Source organism: Carassius gibelio, chromosome B3 (genome assembly GCF_023724105.1).
Source record: "Carassius gibelio isolate Cgi1373 ecotype wild population from Czech Republic chromosome B3, carGib1.2-hapl.c, whole genome shotgun sequence".
Lineage (NCBI taxonomy): Eukaryota > Metazoa > Chordata > Actinopteri > Cypriniformes > Cyprinidae > Carassius > Carassius gibelio.
The window spans coordinates 45,265,531-45,290,547 of NC_068398.1; the positions used below are offsets into that span (position 1 = coordinate 45,265,531).

At 38.8% G+C, this 25,017-nt stretch overlaps 6 protein-coding genes across 8 annotated transcripts in view; 4 read left to right on the forward strand and 2 right to left on the reverse strand.

Annotated features, from left to right (window-relative positions):
- Nucleotides 1–6,921, reverse strand: part of LOC127952768 (gastrula zinc finger protein XlCGF8.2DB) — a 24,458-nt gene extending 17,537 nt beyond the window's left edge. The window contains exon 1 of the mRNA XM_052551500.1: nucleotides 6,776–6,921. The gene's annotated coding sequence lies outside the window, so the exon portion shown is untranslated. The remainder of the gene's footprint in view (nucleotides 1–6,775) is intronic.
- LOC127952760 (guanylate-binding protein 1-like) overlaps nucleotides 1–21,303 on the forward strand; it is a 241,602-nt gene extending 220,299 nt beyond the window's left edge. The window contains exons 1-10 of one of the 2 annotated variants that reach the window (XM_052551476.1): nucleotides 12,415–12,538; nucleotides 14,279–14,458; nucleotides 14,547–14,674; nucleotides 14,915–15,024; nucleotides 15,268–15,455; nucleotides 16,579–16,821; nucleotides 17,616–17,896; nucleotides 19,673–19,885; nucleotides 20,062–20,164; nucleotides 20,265–21,303. In XM_052551476.1, the coding sequence (XP_052407436.1) occupies nucleotides 14,284–14,458; nucleotides 14,547–14,674; nucleotides 14,915–15,024; nucleotides 15,268–15,455; nucleotides 16,579–16,821; nucleotides 17,616–17,896; nucleotides 19,673–19,885; nucleotides 20,062–20,164; nucleotides 20,265–20,707 (1,884 nt within the window). In that variant the 5' untranslated portion in view covers nucleotides 12,415–12,538; nucleotides 14,279–14,283 and the 3' untranslated portion in view covers nucleotides 20,708–21,303. Of the gene's footprint in view, nucleotides 1–12,414; nucleotides 12,539–14,275; nucleotides 14,459–14,546; nucleotides 14,675–14,914; nucleotides 15,025–15,267; nucleotides 15,456–16,578; nucleotides 16,822–17,615; nucleotides 17,897–19,672; nucleotides 19,886–20,061; nucleotides 20,165–20,264 lie in introns of those variants that run through there. The other variant, XM_052551477.1, reaches the window with a different exon arrangement.
- LOC127952767 (gastrula zinc finger protein XlCGF8.2DB-like) overlaps nucleotides 1–25,017 on the reverse strand; it is a 270,368-nt gene that overhangs the window by 56,643 nt on the left and 188,708 nt on the right. Inside the window, exon 1 of one of the 2 annotated variants that reach the window (XM_052551496.1) lies at nucleotides 6,776–6,921. The exons of the other annotated variant lie outside the window; for it this stretch is intronic. The gene's annotated coding sequence lies outside the window, so the exon portion shown is untranslated. Of the gene's footprint in view, nucleotides 1–6,775; nucleotides 6,922–25,017 lie in introns of those variants that run through there. 2 annotated transcript variants of the gene reach the window in all.
- LOC127953058 (zinc finger BED domain-containing protein 4-like) lies at nucleotides 3,935–5,472 on the forward strand. The gene is made up of 2 exons (XM_052551951.1): nucleotides 3,935–4,542; nucleotides 4,735–5,472. Exons 1-2 carry the CDS (start codon nucleotides 3,935–3,937, stop codon nucleotides 5,261–5,263), a joined length of 1,137 nt encoding a protein of 378 aa, XP_052407911.1. The 3' UTR covers nucleotides 5,264–5,472.
- The window catches only part of LOC127952759 (guanylate-binding protein 1-like), a 75,434-nt gene continuing 62,831 nt past the window's right edge, over nucleotides 12,415–25,017 (forward strand). The window contains exon 1 of the mRNA XM_052551474.1: nucleotides 12,415–12,538. The gene's annotated coding sequence lies outside the window, so the exon portion shown is untranslated. The remainder of the gene's footprint in view (nucleotides 12,539–25,017) is intronic.
- The window catches only part of LOC127952758 (guanylate-binding protein 1-like), a 95,979-nt gene continuing 83,387 nt past the window's right edge, over nucleotides 12,426–25,017 (forward strand). The window contains exon 1 of the mRNA XM_052551471.1: nucleotides 12,426–12,538. The gene's annotated coding sequence lies outside the window, so the exon portion shown is untranslated. The remainder of the gene's footprint in view (nucleotides 12,539–25,017) is intronic.

A 25,017-nucleotide genomic window follows, 5' to 3' on the forward strand; every position in this document is an offset into this window, starting at 1 on the left:
TTCTTGCTCTCTCTCTCTCTCTCTCCGTTCTGCATATTAATAAAAATCATTAAACACATATAAAAAGGGTGAAACACCAAAGTTTCACACGCGCTCGCGCACTCACAGTCTTCAAACTACACGAGCGCTGTCTTGCTCTCTCTCTCTCTCCGTCTCCCTCATGCATATTTACCAAAATCATTAGAAATGATAGAAAAAGGGCGGAACGCCAAAGTTTCACGTGGAGCATTCAGAGATTTTTTTTTTTCTCCATGACAGGCTGCTGGCTCCCACTAGGGCTGGGCGATATGACGAAATATATCGTCTGGACGATAGAAAATGTCTATCGTTTTATATAAGGCTCTATCGTTTACACCACGATAAGGCGTTATGTCAAGATGCACCTCACGCAACGGCATGCCCATGCATGCTGCAATACATAAACAAACATGGAGGAAGACGGTAGTAGATACGGTTTAGACCAGGGTAATTCTCAACAAGATGACCAGCCAACCCAAACCGAGGAGCTTGTACCTAAGAGGGCGACTTCTGTTGCATGGACGCCTAAAACGGATGAAAAAGTTTAAATGTTTTTAACTCGATGCGGTGCGGACGCGCCTGGAAAAAACGGGCGCATTGCACTGCGCTTCCATTATGACCGCGCGCCTACATTGGATATAACGAACTTGAGCGCGCAAAACACGAAATATGTGAACGGCTCCACAGGCTTTTACCCGTGGCACACCATATAGCCATAACTCCCGCAGATGGAAGGAGATCACTTCTGCTGTTGCCAAGCATATATACACGGTCGATAATAGTGGGTTGAAATATTTTAATGAAAGGTGTTAACATGACCAACAGTCTTGCTTGAAAAAAAGGTTCTAAATAAAATAAATATTTAGTACATACTACCTTTATTTGTTTTGTATATAATTTCAAACTGCATTTCCACATTGCAATTTTATATAGACTATTCATAAACTGAATTAACAGAAAAATTGCTATATCGTTATGTATATCGTTATCGGGATATCAAATGAGCTATATCGGGATATGAAATTTTGGCCATATCGCCCAGCCCTAGCTCCCACTGTTAATTTTTTTTTTTTTTGGAAAAGCACTCTCTGTATTAGCTTAAAGCCCTCAGGTTTACATTGGTTACTGTTTTCTTTCAATTGCTCTAAACAAGTATTTTGGGTGACCTTTTTATTGAATGCTAGACATCAAGTTGTTGTTATTTTCATCTGAAAGAAGAACTTTTTTTCAGTAAGCTAGGCCTTATGTGTTCAGGAAGCTTGTTTCAGTAAGCTATGTGTTTTCAAGGCTTCAAGATTTTATTGAATGCTATCTCTATACAAGTGCAAAGTAATGCATTCTTAGTCTTTTATTTTGTAATTGTAAGAGCAATAAACATATATTGCAATGTTAAGGAATTCATGTTTTTTTTCATTCAGATATGTAAATCAATGTATAAATTGTTAGTAGTCAATTAATGGGGAGATAATCGAAATCAAATCCGTCTGAAAAAATGAATTGTTAGATTAATCGATGCATCGAAAAAATTATCGCTAGATTAATCGTTTAAAAAATAATCGTTTATCCCAGCCCTACAGCACACTAGTTCAGTCGTCAGCACAATCGTTCAGTAGTCAGCACAATCGTTCAGTAGTCAGCACAATCGTTCAGTACTCAGCACACTAGTTCAGTAGTCAGCACACTAGTTCGGGAGTCAGCACACTAGTTCAGTAGTCCTCAAACTAGTTCAGTAGTCAGCACACTAGTTCAGTAGTCAGCACACTAGTTCAGTAGTCAGCACACTAGTTCGGGAGTCAGCACACTAGTTCGGGAGTCAGCAAACTAGTTCAGTAGTCAGCACACTAGTAAGGGAGTCAGCACACTAGTTCAGTAGTCAGCACACTAGTTCGGGAGTCAGCACACTAGTAAGGGAGTCAGCACACTGGTTCAGTAATCAGCACACTAGTTCAGTACTCAGCACAATCGTTCAGTAGTCGGCACACTAGTTCAGTAGTCGGCACACTAGTTCAGTAGTCGGCACACTAGTTCAGTAGTCGGCACACTTGTTCAGTAGTCAGCACACTAGTTCAGTAGTCAGCACAATCGTTCAGTAGTCAGCACACTAGTTCAGTAGTCGGCACACTAGTTCAGTAGTCGGCACACTAGTTCAGTAGTCAGCACACTAGTTCAGTAGTCAGCACACCGGTTCAGTAGTCAGTAGAGTCAGAGTTAAATCACCTGACTAGACAAAAACTGCAAATACATAAAGGCACACAAGTTATATTTAGTTGTGATGCATATACAGTAAATCATTTACAATTAACGAATCTCCGCTCGCAGACGTCACCAGGGGGCTGTTACACAAAACAAGTTTAGCAAATAACCCAGGCTTATTTCAGTTAGTCTGACTTATTGTCACTTGTTTTGGCTTCATAAATCAATCCAGGTCAGAATAGTTTGACGTACACACTTATTCTTAAGCAGCCCTTAAATGTCCATCATGGATCAAATTGATCCACCATCACAAACAGTGAATATTAGTCAAGTTTAACGCATTTGAGAAATTGTGTTTTCCTCAATGCATAACGGACATGTCAAATGTATATTCTTCATCTCTAAATGTTAGAAGGTCATGCAGGAGTGGACGAGCTCTGCTGCGCGCTAAACAGATGGAACACAATAGAACAAAAGCATGGTAATACTGAATAAAGTAGGCATTCTGCTAAATTATTTGTTGTTGGACATTAAATGTGACAGAATTTTGAACCTACATATACGTGTAATTTAATAATAGCAGTAACTGTAAATCAAATGTAAGTTGGTTAATACAGCCCTTATTACGAGCTCAAATTAGTTAATGTGTTTCCTCTCATTGTAGAAAATATAGTCTGTTTTATATTATTTATTTACATTTGTTTTTAGAGTTGTTCCGATTCCGATACCAGTATCGGAAATGCCTCCGATACTGCCGAATATGCTGGCATCGGAATCCGCGAGTACTGGAGTCCAGGCACCGATCCGATACCATATAATTTATTAGAAATAGGAATCTATTTACTGATTAGCTCCGTTAGCTTACAGTTTTTCTTCGCCGCTCTTAAAACAGTTGCGCTGTGTTGCCATCGGCAGCTACTGTTGTTTTCGAGGGGCGAAGAAGAACTGACCACCTGACTCCTCCCTTAAAAGGAGCTAACCATAGAGCTAACGTTAACGCATCATGTCGGCAGTTTGGCAGTACTTTACAGTGGATTTTCCCACCAGTAAGACGGCGAAATGCAACATATGCAAAGAAGGAATTTCGAGGGGTGGCACGAATGTTGCAAATTTCAACACCAGCAACTTAATCAAACATTTGAAGACACGTCACACTAAAGAGCATGACGAATTCACCAAAGCTAAGGGTAAAAAAAAGGACGAACTGCAGCAGCAAACTCTGGAAACTGCCTTCCAGCGACGAGATAAATTCACCAAAGACAGCCAAAAAGCAACAAAGATAACCGACAAAATTGTGGAGTTTATTGTCCTGGATGACCAACCCCTGTCTGTCGTCGAAAATGTTGGATTTCGCCGCTTAATGGAGCATTTGGAGCCAAGGTACTGTTTGCCAGGTCGTAAATATATCTCTGAAACTGCGCTACCCAAATTATACGAGACAGTTAGGGAACACATTTTGTGTATGCTGAAAGACGTGCATGCAATCAGCTTTACCACGGACATTTGGAGCTCCGACGTGTGCCCCATGTCTTTGCTAAGTTTAACGTCACACTGGGTGGACAGAGAGTCAACATTTACCCCTCGAAGTGCGGTGCTGCACGCGAACGAGTTCCGAGGGTCACATACTGGCACATCAATTGCCGAAGCAATTGAGGAGATGCTAGTAAAATGGAAAATCCCCAAGTCCAACGTTCATGTTGTTTTGCGCGACAACGCTAGCAACATGAAGAAAGCCATGGACGAGATGGATGTAGCAAGTTTGGGATGCTTCGCCCACACTCTCCAGCTGGTGGTGCATGAAGGACTACTGTCACAGAGAAGTGTGAGTGATGCACTGGCGAATGGTAGGAAGATAGTCGGTCATTTCAAACACTCGCCACTGGCTACTACACGCCTGGAGGAAATTCAAAAAGATCTCCAAATGCCCACCAAACGTCTGCACCAAGACGTAGCAACACGATGGAACAGTACCTACTATATGGTCGAAAGTTTACTGGAGCAGAAGCGGTCAATTTCAGCATATGGAGCTGACCACGACCTGCCAGTGACCCTTACATCTTACCAGTGGGCTTTACTGGAGAAAATCATCATTGTTCTGGCACCATTTGAAGAACTGATCAGACAGATTAGCTCCTCCACCTCTTCTGCAGCTGAAGTCATTCCCTCAGTCACAGTGCTGAAACGCCTGCTTGCTCGGGAGAACGAGGGGGACACGGGTATAAAAACCATGAAAACAACCCTTCTTGAGGCTGTCCAGAAAAGATTCAAGACCATCGAGAATGAGCCCTTGTATGCAGTTGCCACTCTTTTAGACCCACGATTCAAAGACAGGTATGTCTAATATGTTTATTAAATGTCTATATTATAAACAAAATTTTGAAATGGTGTTTTGGATAACTAGATATTGCATTATTATTGATTACTGTTGCATTAATATGTTACCACTAAAAGCTACTATAGAGGTTGTTTATATGTTTATTTTACACATTAAGACATTTATTTATTATTTTTCATTGTTTTTAGATACTTCACAGGAGCAGACAGCAACAAGAATGCCAAGGATGCTCTGACCCAAGAGGTGGAGAAGATGGAGGCAGCGTTACTGAGCAGGACCACACCTGAGGGAGCAGAGACAGTGCCAGAAAACCCCCATAAAGCCCCACGTCTGGAAGCACAGCCAGACAGCAGCAGCAGCAGAAAGAGCAGCTTGAAAGGCCTGTTTGAGGAAATCCTGCAGGAGCATGATGAGGAACGTGGGGCAAGTAGCACTAGCACACAAGTTCAAAATCAAATACAGACATATTTGACAGAGCAAACGGTCCCACGCTCAGACAGCCCATTCCAGTACTGGGGAGTCAACCAAATTCGTTTTCCCACCCTGGCTGCCACTGCTGCAAAGTTTCTCTGTGCTCCTTGTACCAGTGTTGACAGTGAGAGACTGTTCAGTGTAGCATCCAACATTATTGATGCAAGAAGGAACAGGCTAGGAGGAGAGAGGGCAGAAATGCTCATCTTCTTGAAGAAGAATCTGCCTTTGCTCTTGAAATTATGATCAATACTAAATTGCTTAAATGCTACTGCAATGTGTAGCCTACTTGGTGTAAAGTATTTTTTGTTTAATATGTAGCTGCTACTCTTTTGATTTGTATTTTTGTTTATGTTTACTTTATAGGTTGGTGTTGCACTATTGTTAAATACTGCACTATTTGAAGATTTGAATGCCTTTTTATAACATAATGGCTGCACTTTAAGTTTTTTTTTTTAAAGGAATCATTGAAGTTGCTGTTGGACTACTGTTTTATACTGTTCTATTTAAATGCCTTTTTTATTTTACAATATTGTGGCTGCACTTTATTAAAAAAAAAAAATCCTATATTTATTTAGTTAAGTTGCTGTTGGACTACTGTTTTATACTGTTCTATTTAAATGCCTTTTTTATTTTACAATATTGTGGCTGCACTTTATTTAAAAAAAATAATTATTCCTATATTTATTTAGTTAAGTTGTTGTTGCAATACTGTTTTATACTGTTCTATTTAAACATTTAAATGCCTTTATTTTACAATATTGTGGCTGCAGTTTAATTAAAAAAAAAAAATTATTCCTATATTTATTTAAGTTGCTGTTGCACTACTGTTATACTGTTCTATTTAAAAATAAATGGCTTGCATTTCCTCTATTCATTCATGTTTTACAAAGGGTTTAACCTGAGCCAGACCTTACCACAATGATAATATCACAGTTATGCAGGCATAGTATGATCTTTTCCTTTTTTTTTAACACACTGGTATCGGTACTCGGTATCGGTCGATACCCAAAGCACGAGTATCGGAATCGTTATCGGGAGGGAAAAAATGGTATCGGAACATCTCTATTTGTTTTTAAAGTTTTTAATGCATTAAGAGCATTTTATATTTTAATGTTCTACTAACAACCATAAGTCTAGCTATCATAAAACCAGAGAGAAAGGCTGCGTAGTTACAAACTTCTGATCAACATGTCACAGCATGAAAACATGGTTTAATAATATATCTTTAAACAAAGTCATTAAATCTTGGACATAATACATTAAATACAGTTGGTTGTAGCCTATATTTTTATTTATTTGATTTAAGTTGCATTTCTGTATGCTTGTATTTTTGTACTGATAAGGTCTAATAACAGTATGTGAGAGAGTCAGTGGTGATATGGATGTGTTTCTGTTGCTCAGTGTTAGAGGAGCTCATCTGAACCTGATAGTTAAACTGCTCCTGACCAGGTTAGTTTCCCAGAATAATATACCACACTCACTGAGCTTGAGCTATAGTCATTTTGATTTATGAAGCCAAAACAAGTGACAATAAGTCAGACTAACTGAAACAAGCCTGGGTTATTTGCTAAACTTGTTATGTGTAACAGCCCCCTGGTGACGTCTGCGAGCGGAGATTCGAACCACTGAATCATTTGACAAACAACTGATTCAATCGAGTCCCAAAAACCTTCGTTTCTCCGTCACTACTTGGAAGTGACCTGATTAGTGTTGATGATGAAGTGATTCAGACACGGGGAGTGAAATAAGACTCACCTTTTCTGTTACTCGTGTGCACGTGCGTTTACTCACAAAATAACGTGTATTAATGTTAGATAAAGCATTAGTATGTTACATTCAATAGCAGATCTCGCATCGCTTAAAACTATCAAATGGACTGAACGGTTTCTATCAGTTTAAACGCTTCAAACTCGAGCCAGATCACAACAGACGCGGGAGCGCGCAGCCTTATGACGTCACGCCGCCAGAGCAAAATTAAAGTCCCCCTCTGTCTTTCAATAAAACATAAAAATTGAGTCAACTATGAAAAACTAAAACTGCCATGTCCAGGCCTAAAAAAATCCTCTCTGTCCTTCTCAAAGCCAGCTCAGACACAATTAGCTTCCACACAGAGCTAAATGAGAAACAGGACAGAAAGGCTATTGTTAATTCGTTCCTACGACTTATTAATTTGTGGCAACTGTCCATGTTTAATTAATTTTGTTCCCTAAATAACCCATCATTTAACTGAAATAAGGGAACAAATTAATAAATTGAACAAATTCTTATTTCATGAAATCTTTAATTTCCCTTCCCATGTTTACCACAGTAAAAGATGCAAAAACAGTGATTAAAAGTGAAAGATAATAAAATAAAACTGTGAAATTAGAGGGTTAGACTCTGAAGATTTAGAAAAAAAACAATGCCTAGATGTTATTGAATTTGTGGAAATTCTTGACCAACCACCGAACCCGAACAAAGCCACATAAATGAAGGCTTTAGGTTCGAACGTCATCCAGAGTCATGGTCACGATCTAACTTTGACCTATTACTCCTCTAAAAAACAAAGCTTTTATACCACGCTTGTCATAATGAGAGCTTATTATTTGTAGATAAATAATTGCTGGATTCACAACATCAATTCATAGGCGCTGTGACCGACACTGACAATATGTTTTCCTGGAGCATTCTCTTTCACACTGTAATACCAGTAAATTGCTGTAATATAACTGGGACAACTTTACTGGTAAACTTAAAAATGCACTGTTCATGGCCGTTGCCAGGCTTTGAAAAGTAGCAACCCTAACAACCCCCTTATTATAGAACTGTGCTATAATAACCCCTATAAATACAACTAATTACATACACTAACAATTGAAAAGAGACAGAAATGTAAATGTTTTTAAAGGGATGCTCATTTTTAAGTCACACACTATTTGTTGCCTCAGAGTTTGTTAATACTATATCTATGGGGTGGATCGTTTTATCAGTTGTTTAACATTCATGCAAAAATACATATTGCCCACCAAATGTGTTATTTTCGGATAGTCAAAATTACAAAAGACGATATCTGACAGTCAGCACCAGTGGCACTACTTCCGCGTGCAATGAAAGGGCAAGGTCTATTTCTCATACTCCAATCATGCACGTACCGTCTTCCATCTTTTAAAAAACCAATCATGTTGCGATCTCTATTTTTGCTCGTCCAATTAAATGGCAAACCAATCACCGCACACGGTCAATTTTTGTCATCTTTCCGCCAATTCCACATTGTCTCTGCTCAGGTATGTTATTTATATCTTGATAATGAAACAGTTTAGGATTTCTCTACTTTACGAATAGCAAGATTGGCTATGTAAATTAGCCTATGATTACCGCTTGATAGACCAGGTAACGTCAACTGTCACTGATGTGTAAATACTATTATGGTATAATTGCCAGAGCTAACTGTAAATAGGTCGAATTTAACCAAAATTAAAAGCAAATTCGTGCAGAAAGTGTGGCCAATTTCGTACTCAGGAAACTGGCCATAGCCAGTAAAAAGGCAAAATATTTTGCCCAAATAAAGAAACAATTACGAAGGAGCATTGGTTACAGATTATGAGAAGATAACACATTTTATTTCTGCGATACATTAATTTTGTTCTCTTGATTGGATCTGTTGTTTTTTTAATCTTCCAGCCATATTTAATGTTAAGTATTATACTGTGCACTTTTTTATCTTGTATTATTACTATTATTATTGGTTAATAGTATTATTATTATAAAAATTTGGGTATATATCTGGGTATGTATATGAATTCACTATAATACATATGGAAACATATAATACATATTAAATAAAATTAAACAATTTTTAAAATTATTATTAAAGGTTTATGTGTAGAGGAAGCAGTATTAAGTAAAATACAAAAATTTTGATGTATATTTCTATATCTTTTTTGTACTTATATTCTATACAGACTATGCACATAAAATACTTAATTTTATATTGAATTAAGTACTTTTCCTACATTTTTCTAAACATGTATATAGATAATAAATATATTTCTCCTAAAAGACTGGTGTGTTGTATTTATTTGTTTTATTGAATGTAATGACATTTAGTGTACAGTTGCATTCAAGTAATATGATACAATATGAGTGTGAATGTAGTAATATAAGGGGGTTATTTTGTCCCTACTGCCACAGGAAATGATTATCTTAATAAATGCACTTGGACAAATGATAATGATAATACATTAATCAAAAAATCAAATACATTACCTTCAAAATCAAACTTAGAAACAAAACAACCGATTCACGAGTTTTAACAAATACACGCATAACTTTATGTGACAGTGTGGACTCGAACATACGATTTCCTCACAGTTTCTAACACTAAACCGCAACTTCCTACTTGATTAACTTTCTAAAGTGTTCAATTTAGTGAAAAAACAAGTAAAAAAACACTAATAATAGCTGGCTCTGGCAACACATGAAAATCGACATGACAAATATACCGAGGTCCAGACCTCGATGACCTCATAGCGCTGTTTAAACAGTTAACAGCATTCCGTCCTTTTCACTCATCAATTCCAAAATACTGGTAACTTCTGCATCATCATTAACCTCTAAACAGCTGCGCTTGTATTTTGTAAACATGGAAGGATGGAAAGTATTTTAGTTGATGGTTTCAAACTTTCGCTTTCATGCAGCTGCTTTTGTCACAGAGATATCATAATAGACAACTACAAAACAAAATACTGAACTATAAGAGAAAAAAGAAGGCAAAGGCACTACCTGTAGCTAAAACAACTGTGTTTACACATAAGGCTACACAGACAAATGTCAAAGTTAAACGAACTTCACCACCGTAGGTAACACATGCTCTGAAGACGGCTCTATGCAAGCGCTTTATATGCTTGCTTCAAGGCCAGAGTCCGAAAAAACCATTGAGGGTTTTGTTGCTGTTAATGGAAGCGTATCAGTGTTTATAATTAATTTTCAGGTACCATAACAGTCCAAATACCAGATAAAACAATCGCCACCAAAGGGAAGTGTCAGGTCGGTGCTGTGACCCCTGAGGAGAGGGGGACATTGGTCACCGTTGTCCTTGCAGCAAATACACAAATCAATTGCATTCCCCCGCACTTCATCTGTCATCTTTTCCAGAAGAAAGTTCAAGGACCAATTAGTAAAAATGGTCCCACTGGCTCTGCTGGTTCTGCAAATAGCTCAGACTGGATGCAGGATACTCACTTTCTGGCCTTTCTCCAAAACCTGATTAAGCTGTCCCACCTGAAGAACATGAAGGATGTCTGCTTGACGTCCCAAGCCGGAACGACAGGCACACTACTGTAGGCCTGAGCTCCAGGACTTCTGTCCCGAAGCTGTACGACCCTTTCCTAAAGCTGGTCCGAGAAAGGATCAAGAAGGAGGCGAGTGGCATTTGGTTTTTGCTTTGTCTGGAGAAATCTCTTTATACATGTGGACAGAGGGTGAGCAATAACTGCCTGGTCATTTATACAAATGTTGACAACACTTTTTCTCACTTTGAATGTTGCAGGTCAACGGCGATCCTCACAGACTCTCTGGTGAGAGCAGCACTGGAGCAGGAGCAAACGAAGAGGATTCGGAAGAAGCCGTCCGCTCCAAAGAAAAGATGAAGACACTGCACCCACAGCCTCCCAAAACAAGGGTGAGGAATGTGTTGTGTGTGGGGAAACATTCAACTAATGCTTGCCTGGATGCAGAACATTATATCTGTCACAACTGTGACAATGAGTACAATACAATGTACAAAGTGAATTCATACCGAAGTCGTTTAACATTTGTACAAAATACCACCTGGTATTGATAGACCACACTTGAGAGTTACTGACCACAGCAAAAATAAATCTCTGTCTAAAACATTATCTTTTAAAATCATGTTTTTCTGAAACATTAGTCTGCTGCCTCATCAGATATCACATAATTGGTGGCGAGGAATTAAGGAGTTGCGTGTCGGAGGAAAAGGTTTCACATGAGTGCAGGATGGCCATATGAACACTGCTGAGATCGGTGACCTGGTGAACACTGTGACCAGGGTCGCTGTTCAGCAAATGTTCGCACATGTTAGATTAGAAACTGAACTGGAACGACCAGCGTCAGAGGAGCGGAGCGATGCTGTAAAGATGTTTCATGTCTTAATACTAGAGAAAACAAACTAGATATTGTCACGAGCATCGGATGACACCATATCATAGTCTTTAAAGGCAGAGGAGCAGCCTGAAACTAGAAGGTCTACAAGAAGAAGGAAGATGCCCAGTTACTTGAAAGACTTTGCTTAGAGTAGTGGTGAGTTCCCCAGCCACTGGACAAGTCCTGGAACTCAGTGTGATGGAGGCAGTCCACCTGAATTCAGGATTAGGATATGTGATAAAATGTGAAAGAAAATTGTTCTAATGTTCATATAATACTGTTGATATATATGTGACCAAATTGTTGAAGGACTAGTGTTGTCAGGGCTAAGGGAATGTAGTTTCATTTGGGAGTGTGACCACTAGTGGGCGCTCTCAGATAAAAGGTGGTTTACCACAAAACCAGCTGTGGTTGCAGTGTTTGGCTTCTGTAAAAAATAAAGAAACATAAATTGCATCCTTCTGTCTCTCTGTATTTGGGAAGTCGTGGCCTAGTGGTTAGAGAGTTAAATCCTAACCCTAGTGTTGTGGGTTTGAGTCTTGGGTTGGGTCAATACCATGACTGAGGCACTGAACCCCAACTGCTCCTTGGGGAACCGCAGCATTAATGGCTGTCCACTGCTGTGTGTGTGTGTCTACTTTAACCACGATTTCCCTGAAAAATAACTGCACACCTTAGAATATTAACCAACAAATCAAAATAAACCCCAGCCCAGTATAGTGTCACAATCATTGACTTTTTAACTGATTCAACACATTCTATGGTACACAGTTTATGAATGAAAGAGTTCCCTGGACTCTTGTGTTGTCAGTGTCATTCAGTTCTGATGGGGTCATGAGTACACATTAAAGTTTCCCATTTCTTTTCATCGTGTCTGATACTCTGGAGGGGGAAGTTCTTGGGAATTTCCATTCAGTGTCATCAGAAACAAGGTTCACAGGTTAAAAATGGCAATCTTCTGTACTCCTCTTATTTCTGGAGTATCACAGGTCAGCTTTTGTTGTTCAAGGCTCAGATACACAAGATGTCATTCCAATCTGTGTGATACTGTACCACAACAAAGAAAAGCATCGTATCTTTTTATGTGGTTGCTCATACTGGAAACAATCCAAGCTTCTTGTACCTGCAGTCACATGTTTTTAATGTTTCTGATTTTGAAAGTGAAACTGGGAGTGATAGGAGGAACTCAAATCAGCCACAGAGAATAACCAGAGACACACTGAGAGACCAGGAACGTCCCCTAGCTCACTCTCGACCAATCAGCATCCAGAGTCTGGAGCGGAGGGTGTGTCTAAGAGACACTGGTAGAATATCAAGAAGATAAAACATGAACACAACTCAGACTGAAATCATACTGGAGTGAAGTAAAGCAAACAGGTAAGAGAGTTTCTTTCATTCAGATCATTATAGCACTCATACAATGTTCAGTGTTTTACAGTCAGCATCAGCACAGCAGCAGATTCTTCATGTTTGTTTTTGCTCCTGCAGTTGATCATGTGTGACCAGGGGCTGTTCCATAAAGCTAGTTTACCAGATAACCCAGGCTTATTTCCTTTAGTCTTACTCATTGTCACTTGTTTTGGCTTCATAAATCAAAATGACTATAGCTCAAGCTCAGTGAGTGTGGTATATTATTCTGGGAAACTAACCTGGTCAGGAGCAGTTTAACTATCAGGTTCAGATGAGCTCCTCTAACACTGAGCAACAGGAACACATCCATATCACCACTGACTCCCTCACATACTGTTATTAGACCTTATCAGTACAAAATGCAACCTGGCCTATACTCCATCCCAAAATGTCAAAGTGGCAGGTGAACTGGGAGCAGAATAGAGTGAACTTTATAGTTACTTACACCAAGTGTATCTGATATAATAAAAAAATCAACTGTATTCGCTAGCGTATATTTGATCCACAGTTACTGCTATTATTAAAATACACTTAATGTAGGAAAAAACATTTAATGTCCAACAAAAAATTATGTAGCAGAATGCCTGTTTAATTCAGAAATATTGCGCGTTCCATTCACTCACGTAAGCCTCTTACACTCTTCCATTAAGTTCATGCTATCTCACCAATTCAATCCAGATTGAATGAGTCAGGATAATTTGATGTGCACACTTATTCTTAAGCAGCCTGTTTCGGCATGAAACAGAAGTAGCGATTTCTGTACTGTGTCGTCTATCCGAGTGAAACAGCATTTGAAAAGAGAGGGCGGGACTTGAGAGAGAGAGAGAGAGAGACTGTCTGAGTGATTGAGTGCATCCTCCATCAGGTTAAGTCATATTCATAAAAGAAAGTTTGCAATGTCCTATGAGTAATGTTGTGGTAATATCCTAATATTTTTTTCAATTTTAAAGGTAGTGTACTCCCCCATGACTTGCGTCAGCACTGGTCAATGCATTGATTTCTATAAAGTAAAGCATCAGCTTCAGGTTTCCCCCAACATTTAGCCGTCACTGAACAGAAGAGACGATGAGTCATTTTGAGGGGGGGGAGGTTAATGTTTTGATTATAGATTACCAGGGCACATGAATTAAAATAATAATAATGAAATATTCCATTAAAAAATAAGGATTTAAAATGTTGATTTATGAAACTGCTTTAGTCCCGATTGGTTTCTTAAGTTATTTCAAGTAAGGTTTTGGATTTTAATCCCTGCTTTTCTAAGCGTCTTTTATGCAACAGCCCCCAGGTGTACTTGAGATTTTATGTTGGTGATTGAACTTTAGCACTCAATGAGTGTGTGTGTGTGTGTGTGTGTGTGTGTGTGTGTGTGTTAGTAAACTCTATACCTGACTTGTCTAGATAGATGTTCTGTTCATGTTTTTTTAGAGCTTCATGTCACATGATTAACTTGTATTTCACTACTCTAGAAGAAACCAGTATCAGCTAAACCCAGCCTGGTTATAGATTGTATCTGTAGTATGTGTCTTACTCAGCCTGTTTGTGTAGTTTGCTGTGAAAGTGTGTTGTTAAAGCCATATTTTACACAAAGTTCCTGAACAGAAAGAGGAAATGCTCATGTGGGGAGCTACTGTACTGTGTAATGCAGGATTATTGGAGTATTTCTCAATGCAGTTGATTAAAGGAAGTGAAATGTGTTTGGGTCTCCAGTGGCCATGGACAAACCAGTGTGCTTGATTGACACGGCGTCCGATGGGAAGCTGTGTGTCCAGCGGTCAGCGTTGCAGGTTCTGGAGCAGATCCAGCAGCCCGTGGTGGTGGTGGCCGTGGTGGGTCTCTACCGAACTGGGAAGTCCTACCTGATGAATCGACTGGCAGGGAAGCAAACAGGTCAGCAGCACTGATGTCATCCAAATACTCGTGTCCTCCAGATGAGTGCATGCAAGTCATTGTGGGGTTTCTGGTGTGTGGTTCTCAGGGTTTGCACTGGGCAGCACAATCGAGTCCAAGACGAAGGGCATCTGGATGTGGTGCGTGCCTCACCCCACTAAACCAGGAACCACTCTGGTGCTGCTGGACACTGAGGGACTCGGAGACGTGGACAAGGTGACAAACTAAAGTAGTTCTGTCATGTATTATCATGTATAGGTCTTTCTGTCTGATGGTTGGTCAGTTGTCCAGGCCTAGTGGCCTGCTTGAATGGACAATGTTCTGTATGCTTGTTTACTTGGTCTAGTGACTGACCCAACCCAAACAAATATCACACAACCGCAGATCATTCAGTATCAGGAACTGTGTGTCTGTTATGGGCTGTGGTCTCATGTCTTCATGTCTGGTCTGTTTCAGGGCGACTCAGTGCATGACACCAGGATCTTCTCTTTGGCTGTCCTTCTGAGCAGCACTCTAGTCCTGAACAGCCGAGGAACTATTGACAACAGGGCTATAGAGGAACTGCAGTATCCTTCTGATCAGAATTTATATTTCAGTTTGAAGTTTGTTTGATATGAGAGCTTGCAAAGTATTTAGGTAAATAGGTTAGTAATGTGTATATTAGAAAAACTCCATGTAAACCTACAAATTATAGTTGTCTTTTGTCCATTTTGTAAATTAGCCATTAGCTAGAATTGCTCTGGTACAGCTCTCCGTGGTTTACATTACTGCAGTGAATGTTCAACAGTCCTTTGACTCACACTGAACAGATACGTCACTGAGCTAACGGAGTACATCAAGATCAAGTCACCTGATGAAGTCGTAGATGACGGAGAGTTTGTCAAGTTCTTCCCTAGCTTCATCTGGGCTGTGAGGGACTTCACTCTGCAGCTAAACATCGATGGGAAAGACGCAACAGAGGATGAATACCTAGAGTTTGCTCTGAAGCTAAAACTAGGTAATATTTAAAGCATGAAAGTTTTATTATCAGCCTTGTCAAACCGTGCAGCTGGATCAACATGTGCATTACATTCTGTTAGCAAACAAAACATTTCTAGCCGCTTCCAGTCAATTATTTCAGCTTTCTGTGTTTATCTTCAATGACACCCAAGATCATACATGTATATCATTAACAAGCTAGCAGTTTCTTTGCTGGTAAAGTTTTCATTATGTGCCCTGACCAAAAATACGAATACCAAAAAGAAGTATACTTCAAATTTATGTTATTAAATATACGTAAGTAAAGTTCAAATATATATTAAGTATACTTTATGGAGTAAGTATACAAATATCAATTAACTAGTGGTATACTTTGTGAGTATACTATTTTAATACTCCTTGGGGCTAAATTGGCCCATTTTCTAGTATACAAAAGTATAGTTTTAAGTATAATTTAAGTATAACAGTTGTATAACAGTAGTTTACCTCTATGTTTTAAGTTTGCAACTATACTAAAATATACTTATAGTTTACTAAATACTTGCATTTTAAGTACACTTTAGTACAAGTATAGTCTCAGTAAACTACTAGTTTAGTAGTTTTATACTGCAAGCATACTTGTAAGTTTTCCTTAAGTGAACTTTACATCATACTTTAAGTATACTACTATATCCTTATTCATTAATATGTATATATTTTGTTATGGTTATCTGAACATACAAAACATCTAAAGAAAGAACAGGGTATCTGCTTGTAAACAAAAACATTTTATTCTAGCTTCATGCATTCTTTTTTATAAACACTTTTATGTGGGTAAGTTTCATAAAAAATAAATAAATAAACAACATAAAGCTGAAAAAAGACTGTTTTGGGAATTCTGTACAGAAGATTTGTAATAGCGCCCCCTTCTGTATAACAATGAAAACATTTTCACAAGTATAGCTCAAATAAATCTATACTTTTTCTAAGGATAAGTCAAGTATACTTAAATGTCATTAAATGTCAAAGTAAATAAAAAGTAGCCAAAATATACTTTCTTATTTTTAGTTTATAAGAGGTATACTTATACTACACTTGAATAAACGTCAAACTGTGTATTTAGACTGAAGACGGTCCTTTTTTTTTCCTTTTTCTTTTTGAAGGTAACTCGATGCAAGTGAACAATTACAACCTTCCAAGAGAGTGCATTCGCAAATACTTCCCATCTCGGAAATGCTTCACCTTCCCATTCCCAACCCATCCAGACAATGTCTCTTATCTGGAGACACTAGACCCAGAGGAGATTTCAAAACGATTCTTGGAGGTCACGAATCGTTTCTGCCAGTTTATCTTTGACCAGAGCCAAGTGAAAAATCTGAAAGATGGACACACGGTCACCGGCAGAGGTAAAGCATTGGTTCATTTAGACAGTGGCTAATCCAAGAGATCAAATTTATTTCTATAGCCCTTCTCATACTACACATACTGAAGTTGTTTCATAGCAGCTTTCTAGAAAGTAATACTGGTATGTCTGCAATGCCTTAATGTTTTAACTTTGAGCAGTTTTAGAGCTGGAAGATATGATTTATGTTGAGATTGGGCCATACTGTATTTATTATTTTGTCTAGCATATAAATCAGTGCCAGGGCTAAATGAAAGTGCTGACATCAGAGAAAAAGGACATTTAAATGTACTTTTATGACTTTAAAATGCAGTGTTGTGTTGAGAAATATTAATACAAGAAGCTGTGTGAGTTATAAATGGCTTTAAGTAATGTCTTGATATAGAAATAAAAACAATTTCACCATTACTGTGATGGGAAGTTACTCATGTCATAGTGTAAGATTTTGGTCATATCGCCCAACTCTAAATGGTTGAATCGGGGATATGCTAGAAATTAGTTTCAAAAGATGTGTTGGTGGTTAAACAAACTGTAGTTTTTTGGACATACAAATTGAAGTCAATAGAACCCAAAAGGTTTAACCTAAAACGGTCATCTAATATTTGTTTTGCGAGTGAATTATGCTTTTACTGTTTTGGACTCTTAATTCTTTTTTGTCTTTGCATTTTTCTTCATCGACGACTTAATGACATGAAGCTTTAAAATCACTGTTCCAGAACTAAAGCTGATAGGATTGCCTGTCACACCATCCATTTATTTGTTACCTTACATGTGTTTGACTCTTCTGCTTTCCTACAGTTCTGGGTCATCTTGTAAAAACATACGTAGAAACCATTGCCAGTGGAGCTGTGCCGTGTCTGGAGAATGCTGTGATCGCAATGGCACTGATTGAGAATGAGGCTGCTCTTCAGGAGGGGCTTGAGGTGTACCAGAGTGGAATGGAGAAGCTGAAGAAGTCCTTCCCTCTGGAACTGAATGAAATCAACTCTGAACACCAATGCTTCAGTCTCATGGCAACACAGACCTTCATGAAACGCTCCTTCAGGGATAGTGATGGGAAGTTCTTGACATCTTTAGAGGTAGGTGGGAGGGGACATGCCACATGACAACAATAGATGGCTTTAAGTCACTATGAAAAACAACATGAAACTCACAGCCAGGACTCCAATAACAACTTTGGTGACAAATGTTAATTCAGAAGCAGATTATTTAATTACAATCCAATGAACTTTAATTTACAAATGCACACAGTGGTTTTAAATGTCATGTAGGAAGTTAAAGAATGTGTAACAATGAGAGCTGCCCGATAAAGTTTAAAATCATGTCGAAGCAAATTAATCAGGGAACACAGCGGCTCAGAAACACTTGAGCAAGAAAAATTACTTGCATCTTTCAGAAAACAAGACATGCTGTATCTTAAGTAATATCATAATAACTGATTGTTTTAGCTTAAAACAAGATAAAATATCTGCCAGTGGGGTAAAAAAAAATACATTGTTTTCCCTTTCAATTAAGATTATTTATTTTTTATCCTGCTGGCAGATATTTTTTCTAGTTTTAAGCAACTTAAAAAACTAACAAACTTTTGATGCTTTTTTTCCCCAGAAAACAAGACTTAAAGGGATAGTTCACGAAAAAAAAAAGGGTCATTGACTACGTTTACAAGCTGTTAAAATTCGGGTTATGGTCGGGTTAAGGTCACTATTCGGGTTTCTGAGACATTCGGGATAACCCGTTTACATGCATGAGCAGAGAGAGTTACTCCTGTATACATGGAAAGTGTAATCAGTCGCCACTATCCCGATGTAAACAGCGACGCACGGTTAGCGTCTGGACGTAAGACGCAAAATGCGTCATTTCCGATTCTTCTTCCTGTATCCAAAGACTCAAAAGACCAAGATTCCTTGCGAATAGAACATGCGCAGAACACACATTTTGATGGGGATATGCCGAAACGCGCTTACAAGACCAAATATTCGGGTTAGAAAAGGGGTACCCCAGGCATATGAGCATATCCGGGTTTTTACGGTGTTTACATGGCCGTGCGCGACCGGGTTATTGCTTATATCCCGGTTGTGAACGGGTTATTGGCTGCATGTAAACGTAGTCATTAATAACTCACCCTCATGTTGTTCCAAACATGTAAGGCTTCCTTTTATCTTCTGAACACAGTTTAAGATATTTTATATTTAGTCCGAGAGCTCTCAGTCCCTCCATTGAAACTGTGTGTACGGTCTACTGTCCATGTCCAGAAATGTAAGAAAAACATCATTAAAGTAGTTCATGTGACATCAGAGGGTCCGTTGGAATTTGTTGAAGCATCGAAAATACATTTTGGTCCAAAAATAGTAAAAACTACGCCTTTATTCAGCATTGTCTTCTCTTCCGTGTCTGTTGTGATAGAGTTCAAAACAAAGCAGTTTGTGATATCCGGTTCATGAACGAATCATTCTATGTAACCGGATCTTTTTGAAACAGTTCACCAAATCGAACTGAATCTTTTTAAACTGTTCACATCTCTAATACGCATTAATCCACAAATGACTTAAGCTGTTAACTTTTTCTAACTTGGCTGACATTCTCTCTGACTCAAAACAAACCAATATCCCGGAGTAATTCATTTACTCAAACAGTACACTGACTGAACATTATTCTGTCTGAATGGAAAGTGACCATGAGCAAGATAATGAATCCCTTGTTCCTAATGGTTGGGATTGGATACAAAGAATTTTATTGTTTTTTAGGTTGCTTTGAAAAAAGCATCTGGTAAAAAAATAGAGCGATCAAAATAAAGTGTACAGAAAACTCAAACAATGAGCATTAAGAATCCTTCCTGTGTTGTTGTGCTGTTTTAGGAAGCCATCAGTCAACAGTTTGACAGGTATCTCCAGGACAATGAGAAGGCCTCCGAGGCTAAATGTGAAGGTCTTCTATCAGTTCTCTCTGAAGAAATGACAGTGAAGATCAATCAAGGGTTTTATGCCACAGCTGGTGGGTACAATCTCTTCTGCCAGGACCTGGAGGACGTTGTGAATGAGTACAATACACTGGCCCGTCAAGAAGTCAAGGTGATAAATGTTACATTATTAACATAGAGCAATGCTGTTAATATTACCATAGTGTTGATGACATACATGGAGAGATGAGCAATAGCACACTCGTAGCCATTAGATATGGCTGTGTATATCTTGTTATTGTTACACTTTTTTGCCATCAAGTTTACTCTTTCTGTGTTTCTTCATAGATTGCTGAAGTGTTGGAGAAATTTCTACAGCAAAAGGTTGCAGTCACCACAGCCATTCTCCAGGCTGATGATAAACTAACCGAAAACGAACGAAGTATTTGTGGTAAGAGCTTGGTGTTTTCAACAGTAAGCCCTGCACATGAGAATATGAATAGAATCAACCCAGTGGTACAGTTAGGGTAACTTGTGTTTTTGCTGACCAGAGGAGAGAGAGCGGGCAGTCCTTCTGGAACAAGAGATCAAGGCCCAGGAAGAGAAGCAGCGTCAGCTGGAGGAGAAGATGGAGATTGAAGAACAGAATAATGAGGAGAGGGTGAGACAGGTCATACAGAAGATGGAAGAGGAGATGTCCTTCCAACAGCAGGAGACACAGCGCGCCATGGACAGTAAGCTGAGGGAACAGGCTGCCCTGATGGAGAAGGGCTTTCAAGAGAAAGCCAACAAAATGGCCAGCGAGATCGAGCAGTTGAGGAGGAATAATAAAGAGGTAGAGGACAGGAAGTCCAGGGAGTTTGCACAGATGATAGCGGATCAGGAGCGAAGAAACGCACAGAACCTGGAAGTGATGAGGCAACAGCACAGACGGCAGATGGAGGCGATTAACAACAGACCGAGACCTTCATCTGGAGGCTGTTCTATACAGTGAAACCTGCTTTTACACTATTATGAATTCATAATTACTGTAATCTCACTGACAATAATTTCATTGTGTTTTTACAGACAACACTCACATGTAACCCCCTCCGAAAACATTTTCACAAACATTTTCATAACTGACTTTTATAACACATTTGTTTTCTAAGTTACTGTAACTGATTACAGTTACATTTATTTTGTAACTAGTTACTCCCAAACACTGGCATGATGTTTTAAATAAAAAATGTTCATGGGCTGAATGTTTCATTCATGAATGCTCACTGCAAGGTCATATGAACCATTGTTGGTTGCAGTCAACTTGTTCCCCAAGTCAGCCAATGACAGCAGGTGTTTGTGTAGCTCTGTAAACATGGGATTTGACAGGTTTGACCACTGGTGTTATTGTGAATGTGGCAGATCCTCGTTAAGGTGGGAAAGGTGGGAATTAACTTGAAATGAAAAGTTCATAAACTTTCAATTCATACTGTATATGATCAGGCACTTTATAACAATATACAAATAATTTTAACATGTTATAATGAATGCTTACAAATGTAATGTAAACTTGTTGCTTCAACTGATTAAAATAAATTCTATATCTTCTAATGCACTTTTTACATTTGCAAATATTGTATAAATGTCAATGAATTTGAGCTCTTTTAGACACTACTCATGTTGACATGATTAATTAACTCCACAATTAATAACCACAGTCTGTAAAGTTGACACATTTGCCATTTTCGTGGTGTGCATGCACACTTCTACTACTTAAAGGGGGGGTGAAATGCTCATTTTCACTCAATCTTCTGTTAATCTTGAGTACCTACAGAGTAGTACTGCATCCTTCATATCTCCAAAAAGTCTTTAGTTTTATTTTATTTATAAGAGAAAGATAGTCTGCACAGTTTTTTTTCCCGGAAAAACATGAGCAGCTGGAGGCGTGACGTGTGGGCGGAGCTAAAGAATCACGAGCGCGAACCGTGAGGGAAAAAAACATCATCCAAAACAAACCATGGCTTACAGTCAGATTCAGCGTATATTTATGATCCAAAATCAGATCCAGAGGCTGAAATTGAACAAGAGTAGCATCAGCAACGACTGCAGCAGGACGTCTCTATGTGGTATGTATTGAAACTGTATATATTTGCTTAGCGGTATATTTGCTTTTTTTTTTTTTTTTTTAAGGTGTACATGTGGGAAGTGCAGTTTGATGACAACATCGCATGTTGTTTACTTGATGTGCTTACGCGCCGATAGCTAAGTTAACAACACAGAGATATTTGAAGCAGTTTTACTCACCACCTGCAGTTCCAACACACGATCGTTTTTTTTTGTCTGCTGTGCTTTGGTGACATTGCGTTCTCTTGCTCTGATCAGTGAATGTCTCTGCTCTTAGTGCTCTGCTATACGGGAGCGCGCGCTCTTCCGGCAGAAATTCCGCTCCATCTAATGTCACACAGAGCCATACTCGAAAAAAACTTTACGAAACTTGTGACAAACCGGAAGGAGTATTTTTCAAACGTACAACTAAATTTTTGAAACTTTGTCCATGTTTAGCATGGGAATCCAACTCTTTAACAGTGTAAAAAACTCAGTATGCATGAAATAGCATTTATGTTGATGAACATTTACTATTAATCATTTAGTATCAAGTATTTTTTATGTTCACAGTCGCGTGATGCCTTTTGAAAACCTTAGGCCAGTGACACACTGGCATATTGCAACTGTCAAACATAGTCTATTTTGCCGTCAATACTGTTGACGGTGTCCTTTATCAGTAGGCTTTATATTTACGCTCAACATGAAGTATAGATATTGTCGTGAAGACAAGATCCTGGTCTGATGGTGGCGTCTCTCTGTCACCTACAGTAGCACCAGCGCCGCGTCAGACACGATTCCGGTTTGTAAAGACACAGAAAACGCGAAGCAACTGACACGCAGCAGAAACGCACAATCACAGCCAGTGTGTCACCGGCCTTAGAATCAGCTGCAGGGCGGGATTTGCGCTGAACGTGGAGACGTCCGCCACTTAATATGTTTGTTTTGAAACACGAAAATTTACCTATGTTCCCCAAACAAAATTTTGCATTCGGTCATTCGGTAGACATGTGCACCGTACCGAAAGCCCTGTATCAAAACGGTCCGGTACGAATACACGTATCGTTACACCCCTACCAGATACAGATCCCCTGTAAAGACCTTGTCTCAGAGGAGCACCAGGACAAGACCACAGGAAACCGATGTTCCCTTTCAAAAGCTACTCTCGATGCTGCGCTCAATAGCGCTAATGAGAACATTCTTTGTTCGACCAGTTGTGAAGCATGTGTTTCAAACACGCCAATAATTGGCTTTAAATAACCTCGGCAGGTGACGTCACTGATAACGTGCACCTGCAGGTTATAAATAGACGTGAAACATCCTCAGGTTTCTTTGTCTTCAGAGACCGCATTGTGTGTGTGTGTGTCACGCTGATGAAAATATTAGTTTAAAAGGAAGTATGTTGAGAGTTATAAAACGAAAAAAAAAAGGAGAAAGTTCTAACTATTCTTGCTGATTATATATGAGGTGTGTGCCTCGCTCTCCATGCCCGATCTTTGAAGAGAAATCGCATGTTTATTGTTTAAAAAAAAAAAAAGCTGCTTTTGCGTTCTAGAGTGGCAGTTGTAAGCAGAAATGTATAAAGTACTAGATACCCATACTTGAGTAAAAGTACAAGTGCTCTATCAAAAAAGTGACTTGAGTAGAAGTTGAAGTGCTCTTTAAGCACCACACTTAAGTAGAAGTACTAAAGTATTCAACATTTTTTGTACTTAAGTATTGCAAGTAGTCTATTTTAAAATGTACTACTCAAGTACTGAAAGTAAAAGTACAAGTATTGTGTTATGTAGCTATTAAAGAAAGTAGTCAAAAGTTTGAACATATTGTTTTTACTATTTCAAATGATTAACCTAAAGGACAATCACAATTCCTTTGACTGTAACTTTTTGTAAACAAAAAACAGATTAAAGGGTTATTTCGCCCAATTTGCAAAATTATGTCATTAATAACTTACCCTCATGTTGTTTCAAACATGTAAGACCTCTGTTTATCTTTGGAACACAGTTTAAGATATTTTAGATTTAGTCTGAGAGCTCTTAGTCCCTCCATTGAAGCTGTGTGTATGGTATACTGTCCATGTCCAGAAAGGTAAGAAAAACATCTTCAAAGTAGTCCATGAGGGTAAGTTAAATATAAAAAATAGCAAAAACTACGACTTTATTCAGCATTGTCTTCTCTTCTGTATCTGTTGTTAGACAGTTCAAAACACAGCAGTTTGTGATATCCGGTTCGTGAACGAATCATTCGATGTAACCGGATCTTTTTGAAACCGTTCACCAAATCGAACTGAATCGTTTTAAACGGTTCGCGACTCCTATACGCATTAATCCACAAATGACTTAAGGTGTTAACTTTTTTAATGTGGATGACACTCCCTCCCTTAAAAAAAGCCAATATCCGGAGTAATTCATTTACTCAAACAGTACACTGACTGAACTGCTGTGAAGCGAGAACTGAACATAAACACCGAGCCGAGCCAGATAACGAACAAAACATTGACTCATTCACAAGTCAAGGACCGTTTACGAATTTGTGTCCGATTCAAGAACCGAGGAGCTGATGATACTGCGCATGTTTGATTCAGCGTGAAGCAGGCCGACACACAGAGCGCTGGACCGAACTAATTCTTTTGGTGATTGATTCTGAACTGATTCTGTGCTAATGTTATGAGCCCAGGTAAACCGAAGGCTTGCAATCATCGCCCATGACGTCATTACGTGGAGTACAAAAGAACCGGTGAACTGTTTTCTTCAACCGGTTTATTGAATCGAACTGTCAGAAAGAACTACTGGTGATCCAGAAACCGATGCAACCGGTTCTTGACTCGTGAACGAGTCATTATCTGGCTCGGCTCGGTGTTCATATCTCTCTTCACAGCAGTTCACTCAGCACGCGCAGTCTTCTTAATTGCTTGATTCGATCAATGCTTGATACCAATGGCAGTGGTAATGTGGGTAACGAGTAACGATGCAGCACATAACAAAAATAACGGAGTAAAAGTATTAAACTCATCGAAAATATGTACCGAAGTAAAAGTGGAAGTAGGGGAAAAAAAATTATACTCTAATAAAGTACAGATACCGTCTTTTAGTATTTAAAAACAGTAGTTAAGTAGTTCTACTTCGTTACTATACATCTCTGGTTGTAAGCAACGCCGTTCACTTCCTATCCGCGTTATGCTCTTTGCTCTCACGAGGAACGAGCTGCTTCCCGCTCAATAAG